At 40.5% G+C, this 13,463-nt stretch overlaps 1 protein-coding gene across 1 annotated transcript in view; it reads right to left on the bottom strand.

Annotated features, from left to right (window-relative positions):
- LOC136857234 (uncharacterized) overlaps positions 1-13,463 on the bottom strand; it is a 229,969-nt gene that overhangs the window by 139,291 nt on the left and 77,215 nt on the right. Inside the window, exon 5 of the mRNA XM_068225001.1 lies at positions 210-359. Within this exon, the coding sequence (XP_068081102.1) occupies positions 210-359 (150 nt within the window). The remainder of the gene's footprint in view (positions 1-209; positions 360-13,463) is intronic.

The raw sequence follows: 13,463 nt of genomic DNA, 5'->3' as shown, positions 1-13,463 counted from the left end.
TTCTGCCAGATCTTAGTGAGTTTAACCATTGCAGCACGACCTAGAACAATACGTGTTTTGATCTCTATTTCACAGATTCCCGTGTCATTGATGACTAACCGAAGGAACACAAATTCCTTTGCCATCTTCAGATCCTTTAGTCATCCTGTAAGTTGGATTTGACCTTAACGATTAACTACCATTAGATACTATGATGACTGAAAACTTACCTCTGTAGGGCTATATCCAAGAACATTTCTCATATATATAGGACCATCTATTAAGAGAAAGTTGAGACCCCAGGCGTTACAGAAGTGTAGCACAACCAAAACTACGACCGGCGCTGATTCGGCAATCTGCTTCCAGGGGATGATCCTCTTCTGCAAAAAACATTATTCGCAATGAATAACCGGGTCTTAAAATCCACGAGGAAGTATATGTTTTGTGAATAATTAGTAAAACATGTTATCTACTGTTGCAAATAACTGATCAAACTGAATTCTGGAAGCTTAGTAATATTGCGAACGTCAGTTCTGCTCTGTTCAATCAATCATCAATGATCTCCATTTAGGGCTGTCACCCATGTGTCAGATTTCCTATCAATTGTTTTCCTATCTTTTTCTTAAACATCTTCAAAGAACTTACAAATTTATCGAACACCCTTGATGAAATGAAATGTCGTATGGCTTTTAGTGCCGGGATATCCCAGGAAGGGTTCGGCTCGCCAGGTGCAGGTCTTTCTATTTGACTCCGTAGGCGACCTGCGCGTCGTGATGAGGATACAATGATGATGAAGACAACACATACACCCAGCCCCCGTGCCATTGGAATTAACCAATTAAGGTTAAAATCCCCTACCCGGCCGGGAATCGAACCCGGGACCCTCTGAACCGAAGGCCAGTACGCTGACCGTTCAGCCAACGAGTCGGACATTCCCCTTGATAATTTATTCCAATCCCTTACTCCTCGTCCTATAAATCTCTAACCCAAATTGTCCTCTTGAATTCCAACCTTATCTTCATATTATGATATTTTGTTTTGTAGAATTTGCTTTACGTCGCACCGACACACATAGGTCTTATGGCGACAATAGGGCAGGAAAGGGTTAGGAGCAGGCAAGAAGTGGCTGTGACCTAATTAAGGTACAGCCCCAGCATTTGCCTGGTGTTAAAATGGGTAACCACAGAAAACTATCTTCAGGGCTGCCGACAGTGAGATTCGAACCCACTGTCTTCCGTATACAAGCTAACAGCTACGTGCCCCAAACCACGCGACCACTCGCTCGGCCATATTATGATCTTTCCTACTTTTGAAAGCTCCGCTCAACCGTATACGTCTATTTATGTCATTCCACACCAATTCTGCATTGACAGCTCGAAACTTATCAAATAGTCGACTATCTCGTCTCCTTACCCCCAAGTCTTCCCAGCCCAAAGTTTGCAACATTGTCGTAACACTACTCCTTTGTCGGAAATCACCCAGTACATATCGTGTTGCTTTCCTTTGATTTTTTCAGTTCTAGTATCAACTAATCCTGGTGAGGGTCCCATACACTGGAAACATACTCTGACTGCGGTCTTACCAAAGACGTATAAGCCCTCTCTTTTAAATCCAATTTTTTCAGTCATTACTAATCTGCATTAAGGGCAGTCCTAGCCTTTTATTAAATGATTGCAAAGAAATTGGAAATTTATTGAACATCTCCCTCGGTAAGTTATTCCAATCCCCAAATCTCCTTCCTACAAATGAATATTTGCCCCAGTTTGTCCTCTTGAATACAAACTTTATCTTCATATTGTGATCTTTCCTACTTCTAAAGACACCACTCAAACTTATTCGTCAACTAATGTCATTCCACGCCATCTCTCCACTGATAGCTCGGAACATACTACTTTGTCGTCGGAAATCACCCAGAAGAAATCGAGCTGCTTTTCTCTGGATTTTTTACGGTTCTTGAATCAAGTAATCCTGGTGAGGATCCCATACATTGGAACCATACTCTAGTTGGGGTCTTACCAGAGAACCTCTAAATACTCTCATAACCATGTGAAGAGATCTGTAAACTTTCTTAACAATCTTGTTAATATGATTACCCCAATACAGATCATTCCTAAAGCTGCGTTTACACTAAGCGCAATTTCCTCGCGAAAAAATTTCGTGTAGACGCTCCCTCACCCCTGAGTAATTGCGGTGTGAGGGCCCTCGCTGCGAGCTGGAGCTCAGTCGGTTTTTGTCCGCGCATCAAACGGTTTCGCTCATCGAATTTCGCGCAGTGTAAACGTGGTCCCCATAGTTGCGCGAGGTATGAATCAAGAACAGTGCTTGCAGCTCATTGAGCTCTACAAAAATCGAGATTTTTATGTGGAATCCGAAAAACAAAAACTATTTCAATCGCAATAAAAGAGAAGATGCGTGGAAGGAAATTAGTTCTGAACTAAACTTCCCTGTTTCTACAGTGAAAGGGAAGATGAAAGCGCTACTGGATCAGATAAGCAATTACTATTGGTTTATAATGCAAAAGTGTGTCATTTCATTACTTTTTTTTAACCAACCGGTACCTATTTTGAAGCATTCTTGGGTCACTGTGAAGAACTTACACAGACCGGCACGAAAAACCCAACACTTCAATTTCTTACAAAAACTGATTTTCTTCTTCCCTTTCTTGATCAAAAATGACATTCATATGATGGAAAACGCGGCTGCAGCGACTGGAGGAACAAAACAAGTTTCTATGTTGGCTGCAAAACCAGAATTGAAGCTTTCAGGCTTGTCGAAGGCGGCTCGCCCCACTCGCGCTATTTTTTGCTCTGAATTGCGCTCTGTTTTGGGAAGTGCGAAATTTCACTCGAAGCGAGTAGGTTTCACCCGAGTGACTTTCGCGAGGGAATTGCGCCTAGTGTAGACGCTCCCTCACCCCTGAGTAATTGTAGAGTGAGGGCCCTCGCTGCGAGCCGGAGGTCAGTCGGTTTTTGTCTGCGCATCGAAGGGTTTCGCTCATCGAATTTCTCTCAGTGTAAACGTGGTCCCCGTAGTTGCGCGAGGGATGTATCAAGAACAGTGCTCGCAGCTCATCGAGCTCTACAAAAAATAGAGATATTTTGTGGAATCCGAAAAACAAAAACTTTCAATCGCAATAAAAGAGAAGATGCGTGGAAGGAAATTAGTTCTCAATTAAACTTTCCTATCTCTACAGTGAAAGCGAAGATGAAAGCGCTACTGGGATCATATCGAAGTAAAAGATCGAAAGAAAATAAGAACAGACTCACTGGATCAGGTAAGCTATTACTATTGGTTTATAATGCAACATTGTGTCATTTCATTACTTTTTGAACCTGCCGGTACCTATTTTGAAGCATTCTTGGGTCATTGTGAAGAACTTCAACTAGTGGGCAGACAACACCACATTCAGAAGGCACAAGCCCTGAACATTTGGATTCGTCATATTTAGATGGGCTATTGCGCTTGTGACTAATTTTACTTGCTTTGTGATTTAATTTTTTCTTCCATTATTTATCTTTGTTTTACATTTTCACCCATTTTTTGTATTGATCCACAACAATTAACAAATCTATCAAACGCTATTTTTTAAATGGGTGCGGTTTGGGTACGAAATGTATTTCTAAATTGAATTAATATTGTGTGATTTTTAATTATTAGCATTCTTATTTGTTCGTTTGACGTTTTAAAATAGATATATAATACCGAGTCGATTTACTGTTTTAAATGCGCTTATTTATTATCTTTACCTTCACATAATCCTGAAGTGTTTCAATCAACGCGTCACAAACTTCTGGGACGATTCTTGATATTGTGCACTTCAATATTTTAAATAAATACTGCAAACTTGTGTACGAATCACCAGTTGCTAAGAAACGCAGTGTGACAGCCAATCTTTCTCTCACTGTTACCGCTTCTCTGAATGTTGTGTCTTGTTTTTCAACTTTTTGACTGATCAGTGAAACGAGTTGTTCAAAATCTTGGGTACTCATGCGGACGAAGTTCTTAATTGTATCATAAATGGGTTCCTGTACCATTTCTCTCATAAGGCTGTTTCCATATTGGCTTCTTCCAAGGAATAATTGTTTGCTCAACCATCGTCGAGGGCGCCGATTTATTTCTTCCCTTTCTTGATCAAAAATTACATTGATATGATGGAAAACGCGGCTGCAGCAGCTGGAGGGACAAAACAAGTTTCCATCTTGGCTGCAAAACAAGAACAGAAGCGTTCAGGCTTGTCGAAGGCGGCTCGCCCCATTCGCGCTATTTTTCGCTTTGAATTGCGCTCTGATTTGGGTAGTGCGAAATCTCACTCGAAGCGTGTAAGTTTCACCCGAGCGACTTTCGCGAGGGAGTTTCGCTAGTGTAAACGCAGCTTTATATTAACACCTAGGTACTTACAGTGTTCCCCATGAGGTAGCCTACTGTCACCCCATCAACAGAATAATTAAAACTGAGAGGAATTTCCTCTTGGAGAAACGTACAATTTGACTGTTCATTCCATTTACATTCATAGTATTTATTGTCTGCTGTCCATCTCACAACATTGTTTAAGTCCCGCTGCAGTCCCTCACAATTCCCTGACGTGGTGTCCACGGAGTTCCAGTTGAATCAAAGTTGTTTCCATACTTCTACAAGTTTTCATACTTCCTTCTCGGCCATTCTGATCATTTCCTGCTCCCTTCTGACCCGAATGATATTAGTATTGTGAAGCCAAGGAAGTATATCAGTTTCACGACTTCATAACCCTGCCCTTTCACTAGTCTCTAGAAATCCTGTTAAGTTGGATTTGACTTTGACGTTACTGCATTTGCTAGTACGTTTTCAATACATACCGAGATCGATAGGTGCAGTCGCTCAAGTGCGGCCAGTATCCAGAATTCGGCGGGTAGTGGGAGGCCTGGAAATGGATATGCGTGGTTTCTAATTTTCACACCAGGCAAATGCTTGGGCTGTACCTTAATTAAGGTCATGGCCGTTTCTTTCCCAATCCTAGCCCTTTCCTGTCTCATCGTCGCCATAAGACCTATCTGTCGGTGTGACTTGAACCAACTTGTAAATTTTTTTATTACACAAATTAAGTAGTTTGAACGCATGTGCATGTTCTATTGAAGGCCATGAGAAAACAACGCATACTTTCTAGATGTACAAATGCACTACCCGCCACTGGACAAATATCCTCCTCCCCGCTGTCACTCTACTATTCCATGACTTCGGCATGGAGTCGTTGAGAGTTGGGTGACGTGTTATTTTGTGCCACAGCGGTATTAGTTGGTTTAGCCTGGTTTATAGTCTCATTCCTGTTCTTCTCCTATATATTAATTTTTTTAAATGAAAATTAAAGTCAGTCAGTCCGGCCATTCTATCCGGTCGATTTCCTTCATTTTTTAACTGAAAAGTATTCATGCACAGATTTGTCATCAGGTACTATAAATCACTTAACTTCCGCCTTCCTCAAATTACTTGATTTTTCAATTGTTTGTCTCTTTCAAGCAATCATATCTTTGGTTCTAATTGAGGTACGGAGTTTGTTTTGGCCTAAGAACACTCAGTGGATCAAGCTCTTTCATTTCAACTCTTAACTATTCAAATTGGTTGATTCTGAGGAATGTTATGAGTGCACATTCAATTTGACGTCTCATTTCTTCAACATTTTTCTCATTGAAGCAATCATATCTTTCGTTCTAATTGAGGTACGCAGTTTGTTTTGGTCTAAAACACTCAGTAGATCAGGCGCTCTCTTTTGAGGTAATGACTACTTAAATTGATAGATTCTGAGAAAAGTTATGAGTACATTTGTCTCCATGACGAAGATCTTTGAAGGAATTTTTAACAGTTTGGCGTGTAGTGTTGTTGCAAGGAACGTTTAATTCAATTTCTTTGTGTGATGTATTTTCAAGTGTTTTGTTGACATAGTATTACATTACCACAGCAGATCATGTGCTTTATTTCATTAACTCGAAACTTTGTAAATACATCCGTGAGGATAGTGACGAACAACACCATATTTTCTAGATTGTGGGTGGAGCCAGCGGGAAACTGCTAGTTTTTTATTAATGTTAAGAAAAGTTGATGATCCCGTTGTTTTGCTCCTTGAAAAAACAATCAACATCACCTCATTCTGGTCATTAAGTACTTGTTAACAGTTACAGGCCGGTGGCAGTCATCCGGAGAAGAGAGCCTCAGAGACTGTACCCCAAGCATGTCAAGGTCACAAGCTGACTGACAGCTCTGCGTGTTCGAGAAGTAGGTGTTACGAGCGCTAGTCGAGGACATCGTCACATAGTGCAAGCCTGGTCGGGTGTACACAGAGACGTATTGTACCAATAAAAGATAGCCAGTACTAACTTGTTTATTTGAAAAAAGCATGAATTAAAGTTTTCAGGGCACTTCCTAGGCAAAAATAGCTAGGGCTTGGTACAGGAGGATAGGTTCTATCTACAATTAGTGAAGATGTATTTCGAAAAGTCTGTTTATTCAAAATATTGGCAATTTGAAGTTCATATCACATCGGTGCAGTGAACCGCCATCTCCCGAATCGTCTTCCCGAACGGTTCTCCAGGCAACTCGTACTCTAGGGTCCTCTCGTTAACCATGGATTTGGACTCGTGCTCCCAGTCCGCTCGGCACCACTAAATCGAAACCGTGCCTCGTACCTGATGGTCTCGAATTTCTCGGAGGCCTACGGCGATTTTGATGCTGGGTAATCACTCGTGGTTTAGCTTTATACGACTCAGTCCCCCGACACGTTCACAATCACTTGTCACCAAAAATTGCAAAATACTGCCTTTACTTTATATGGGTAGACAACACGTTGGTTGGAATATGCCAATAAACTTCACGTGACACTTGCAGATAGAAATTAATGAATGTTAAAGTTGAAAATACAGATAGCATTGATTTAAGAAACGAAATGATGGAACACAGTTCATGATTATTTACCACTGAAAATGATGAAACTAAACACAGTTCACTTGCAATACACTGTCTGTGGTTATTTGCCACAACGATAAATAATATTGTCACACTTGACACACAAAAATAGCCATTAGAGTTTATCTGCACGGCACTGCTAAGAGCGATGAAATAAATAACTCGTCGGTCATTCTTAGCACAGTGAGTCTCGTAAATAACAAAATCACTGAAGGATATTTAGAAGCAATTATAGGCCTATACAATTATGTGCAGAAATTAGTTCAAATCCAGTTAAGATTAACACTATAATGGATTATCAGTTTAAGCCGCTCGTCTTTAACCGTACGGTTGGCACAGTTTATCGTACTCAAACGTTTATAACTAGTTAAGGAGCACATAAGTGTTGAGCAGCAAGAAATATGCAAACACTTTGTATCATGACGATGAAATATTTCACTTTAAAATATCACAATTCTTCTTCTTCTTTTTTCTTCATGGGGCCTCTAAATACTAGTTCCTAATTAGCGTCGACCTCCAAGATATTTTGCTACCATGTTTTTCCTTCATTCCCACGATCTCTAGTTCACTTCCTCCAAATTTCACAAACTCCGGGTGAATATTATCCCAGCCTGCTGCTTTACCAGTTTTGGTTGCCTTAATTGCCTCATGCACTTCCTTCAAACTAATACCTTCTTCCTTTCCCCTCTCTCCACTGTTATCCTCTTCCATTAGTGTCATGCCCACCATTCTACTGCTTTCCTTGAAGGTTTATGAGTAATATTCGCTCCACACTTCCAGGATGTCATTTATGTTGGTTTTCAGCCTGTTATTTTTATCCTTAATGTTTCTGATTTTCTTTCCCCCTTTTCCCTTGAAGTTTTTCACCACTTGCCAGGACTTTTCTTTGATTTTCCTTATAATTTTCTTCTATTTCCCTTCCGAACTGTTCCCAGGATTCCTTTTTAGCTTCCTTGACTGCTCTCCCTGCTGCATTTCTTAGTTGTATATATGTTCCTTTGTCTTCCTCACTTTTGGATTTCATATATCTTTTCCATGCTATCTTCTTGGCTGCAACCATTTCCTTTACTGTTTCGCTCCACCATCTTGTCTGTCTACTATTTCTTTTGACTCTGCTGATCCCGCACACCTCTGTAGCTACCTGGTTAATCGTCTCTTTCATCACCTTCCATTTGTCTTCAGCGTTCCACATACCTGTGTGATTTTGCTCCTTCTGTATGAATTTTTCGCTCAACTTATTCCCATACTCCCGTCGCTTGAAGATATCCTCTTAGATACTTTCACTTTGACATAATTCATTTTTGTTCATTCTCGTATATATCTGAACCGGGTTTCCATTACCAATAAACGATGTTCAGTTTTGAGTTCCGCACTGCGGAATACCCTCACATCCATTACATCATAGTGGGTATTCTTTGTGTACGCATACTAGTCTCTTGTACTTCGTATATTTCTGCTTATTGCCTCGAAGGTAATTTGGTGGATCTGTTTGTGAGGGAAGAAAGAATTCCCTATTCGCATTTTATTATCTATGCAAAACTCAAGCATTCTCTTCCCATTGCTGTTCAGACTTCTTTCTGCCCCATACTTTCCCAAGTTTCCATGACCAGAATTCATCTTATTCCCAACTCTAGCATTCCAGTCCCCCATTATTATCAGCGATTCTATGGTATTAATAGCTTTGTCCAATGTCCTCTGGAGGGCTGAATAAAATATCTCATTTTCCATCTCATCACTATCTTCAGTAGGAGCATATATTTGTATGAGAGCAACTTTTCGGTTATTTTCCAGATCCAGATCTAATCTCATTATCCTTGAGCTTACTGCCATCCAATACACCACTTTATTACTTAATTGTTCACTTGTGATAATTCCGACTCCTTCCTTAGCTATACTTCTCTTATCTACTCCTGAATATCTCAGAACATATCCCTGGTCCAGTTCCGTCTCCCCTGTTCCCTTTTTCTTCACTTCGCTGATCCCGAGAATTTCGAGTTTGTACTTCTTCATCTCCTCCACCACTTCCACTTCCTTCGCTGTCGGAGAGGTAATATTCCAAGTACCGATTCTCATATTTCGTTTCTCGCCAATTCGTCGTCTTGTGATCCGTCCGGCTTCAAATCTAATATTTCTCTGAATTGTTTTGAAATTCACTCCATACGGGTAATTAACCCTGTGATGGAGCTAGGACAGTGAGAGGGTTGCTCCCTTAAAGCCTCAGTCCTTGCTTGATTTTCTTTTTGGGTTTATTCCCATAGCCTTTGGGTCAAAACCCTATCCACAAGGCAGTGGACTGCCTCAGTTGATCCACGGGTGCTTATTCGCACCTGCCCTGCATATTTACAGTAACTTCCTCTATCAGCCATTGGAACGCGCCGTGTCGGGGTTGAGGCCCCCATCCCAGTCTCTTCCCTGAAAAGTACTGACTGGCTCCTACTTAATTCAGAACCAGTCCCCAACCGGGACTGGACCAGGCACGAGAAAATCAAAACACGCGATCTAAACCGCCTCTCTCTCTCTAGCACGTTCTCTGACCGTTTAATCGTCCGCAAATCTGTGATTCCAGTTGACGTGCATTGGTAAGCGTGAAATTTTGTCTTTTACAGTCCGCTTATCTGCGTACAGGGTCTCTCATATAAACTAAGACAGAACGCACGGTGTTTGTACTCTGCGCTGCGGCATTTGTCTCAGCCGAACTTATGTCGCGCGCGGCCACCCTGCTTTAAGCCTGTATACAATCTTATATGAAATCTTACCCGTATAAAAGATGCCGGAAGGTCGTCCTTCCTAGGTTATACAGGTCAGAGTCCTGCAGCCAGGCCCACCGCGCAGCACTTCAAACCCACGGGCTCCGGCAGCCCAGCCCGTGCAGTGCCGCTCTCTTCTGACGCGGCAGCGTACTGGCCCACAGCACTGGTCTCATACAGCCCACCGCAGTCCACCGCAGTGGGCGGGATCAGTAGAATAACCTTGAGTACTTCTCCATAATAACATGTGCGCCGTGCACAACGAAATGTTCACGTCAGACTACTATTCGGATCACTCACTCTACGAATTCTCATACGCTAATAACATATTTTAAAGTAGCTAATCGCATTTTGAAATTAAGCGGTAGAGATTTCTCCTGCACTATAATGATGATAATAATAATAATAATAATAATAATACCAAACCCCAAACCCCATGGCACTACAGCCCTTGAAGGGCCTTGGCCTACCAAGCGACCGCTGCTCAGCCCGAAGGCCTGCAGATTGCGAGGTGTCGTGTGGTCAGCACGACGAATCCTCTCGGCCGTTATTCTTGGTTTAATAATAATAATAATAATAATAATAATAATAATAATAATAATAATAATAATAATAATAATAATAATCGAAAACAAACATAAACCTTATTATAAACTAATATGCGTTTGCGATTGACATCAAGTTAACTGAAAATGAATCTAAATAACACGAAGCATATTCATAGGACTTCATTCGCGTTTACATCAAAATAAAATACAAACAGAAATAACGTGCAATATGCCAACAACAAAAACAAACCTAAACATAGCTTTTACTTAGTGTGCGTAGTTTATTGGCCATTGCTAATGTGGTGGAATGGAATTACTGTGAATGAAAAGAAGAGCATCAGCATTGTCTGGTTGTAGAAGAGATCGTGTGCGTTGAGAATGAAGCCCGCTGAACTGAAATTTCTTTCTGAAGCTGAACTTGATGCTTGCATACATATTACTTTCTTAGCGATCTGGTGAAATTTTGGATAGTTTTGTCCATTTGTTCTCCAATAGGACGCTATATCTATCTTCTTCCATTCCATAATTTTGCTTTAAATATCTTTCCAGCTCATCTGTTGGAATAGGAGCATCATGAACGTCAGTCCACGAAGAAAACTTAATTATTATGGCAGGTTGTGGCATAGTCGTGGAGTCTGATGACACGGAAACATTAGGATGTTCGTCATTCAATCACACCTCGTTCATAGTAAGTTTTTTATCTAATCAAAAAAGACAAAATCAGTCAGACTCCTTCAATCTATACTAATATAATAAAGAGAGAGCGCCAATTTTGTTAGTTTGTGTATATCTGGAGGGTAATATCAGAAACTACTGGATCGATTCTAAAAATCCTTTTACTAATGTAAATATACATTCTCCCTGAAGGACATGGGCTGTATTTTATTTTAAAAACAATTCGAGGTGGGGGGCGACGGGGCAGATATAAAAATAATACGCTAATATAGCCGAAATATCGAATTCGTCGTGCAAAGACGAGACTAAGCTCATTTTAAGCCCCTTGACCCAAAGAACAAATCTCGGTAAGCCTTGTGGGCCCGAAAATCACGTTCTAAGGCCCTAAAACCGACCGTTATGGAGATATTGGCACCACACTACCCCTGCTCTCGGAATCAGGTAAGGAAATGAACTGCCGTAACCATGGCAACGCCAGCTCCAGCAGCGAGATTATGCGTGCACGTTTGGGCACAGCTGCTAACCAAACTGTGTGCACATAATCCCTGAGCATATCTACAATATATATAAAAACTTAACATGTTACAGACGTGAAGTGGTATTTATAATCCCTTTTAAAAATAAAAGACATGTATTATTTTGTTTTCGGAAAAGACACTTAAGGGGGGAGGGGGTAAAAAGTAATGAAATGTGGGTTGGCGTGAATTTTGAAGATGAGCGTATCTACAGTATATCTCAAACACTTAACATATTACAGATGTGAAAACTGATATTTTTAATATTTTAAAAATAAAAAAACAGGTATTATTTTATTTTTGAAAAACCACTTAACATGGGGGGTAAAAGGGACTGAAAAGGGGGTTGAATTAATTTTATTAGGGTACTGATATCTCAAAAACTGAAGTTGTTACAGACGTAAAAATTGGTATTTAGAGTCTCCTGTAAAAAGAAAGAAATACGTATTATTTTGGTTTTGGAGAATCCACTTAAGGGGGATGAAAGGACTAAAATATTACTTGAATTATTTGTATGAGGATACTTATATCTAAAAACCTAAAGATATTGCAGACGTGAAAATGGGTACTTGAAATCACCTTTAAAAATAATAAAAAACACTCATTTTTTGGGGGGGTAAAATTAACTTCGGAGGGGGGTTGAAATAGGTGTTGAAATCTTTTCATGAGGATACAAATATCTCAAGAATTGAAGATGTTACAGTCGTGATAATTGGTATTTGGCAGCTCCTTTATCAATGAATACGTATTTTTTGTTTTTGGAAAACCACTTAAGGGACTGAAAATAATTGGAAAAGCAGGTGAATTTTTAAAATGAGTGCCGGCATATCTACAGTGTATGTCAAAAACTTTACATGTTACAGACATGGAACTTGGTTCTTGGAATTTCCTTAAAATACAAAGAAACATGTCTTTTTTGTTTTCGGAAAATCCACGTAGGTGGGGGTGGAGGAAGGGTTGATAAAGGGGTTGAATTATTTTTATGCGGATTATTATATCTCAAAACCTGAATATGTTACAGATGCGGAAATATGTATTTGGAATCTCCTTTAAATATAAAGGAACTTTTCTTTTTACTTGAGAGAAGACGTTCTCACGTGTACAGCTCTATGTCGCATGGTCCTCTTAGCCCCAAAGGGCAATATCACAAACGTGGTATACAAAGAGTTTCTGGGGTAAATGAAACTAAATTTTTCAGTGAGGTTTTATACTTCAGGGATTTTCAGATAATGTCTTAGTACAGTACCGAGGAACGATTACTTTTATCAAATTATGAAATCCACGCGAGAAGCCGCGGGTAACTGCTAGTGTGTACGTAAAGTTCACTACAGATCGTACAGCACACAAAATTAACGTCTTTCCCAGCACCGTCAACTGCCAGGCTTGAATACCAACCAAATACGACTTTTAAGTTTAGGACCCGGTTCAGAAATCTTGTATTGTGCGGTTTTAGTTCGTTTGTTGCTTCGGTTTTTTACTTCATGATTTTTTTGCCACGGTTTCTTATCTTTTGGAACTACAGTCCACATTCGTTTCCGTTAACAGGATAGACGGAGAAGTCAAACTGAAAACCACAGCAAATTTGATCGGCTCCACTCGACCGCAATGCAACGCACTCCGCTGACACGCAGTACACTGTACACATTGAAGCAGTCAGCCCATAGAACTACCACAGCGCTGTTCTTGGCTCACTGCGTATGAATGACAGAGCGCTGCCCAGAACGGCCCGTGCGATGACGTCACTGGCTTCGTATGTTCGAGACTTTCAAAGCCCATTGCAGTCTAATGCCGAAGCAGCTCATAGGCTGGGCCTCTCTGCAGGACTCTGATACAGGTATTGTATCTGGTAACTACATTCTGCCTGACGCGAGTGAGTTCTGCCACTGCAATGTTCCTGATTTTATTCATAATATTTTCTTTCAGTTCCTCCTGTGTGTGAGGATTTGTTCTCGGGTTCACTAGGTTAATTCGTAACAGCCCCGATGACAGCTGGGATCGTATACATCATATCTACTGCGCGACGCGTAAACACATACAACCATCACTTAAGTTATTTTTTTATTATTTGT

This window comes from Anabrus simplex, chromosome 1 (assembly GCF_040414725.1).
Source record: "Anabrus simplex isolate iqAnaSimp1 chromosome 1, ASM4041472v1, whole genome shotgun sequence".
Taxonomy (NCBI): Eukaryota; Metazoa; Arthropoda; class Insecta; order Orthoptera; family Tettigoniidae; genus Anabrus; species Anabrus simplex.
The sequence above is the reverse complement of the archived record's forward strand: the minus strand, read 5'-3'. Positions and strand labels throughout refer to the sequence as shown.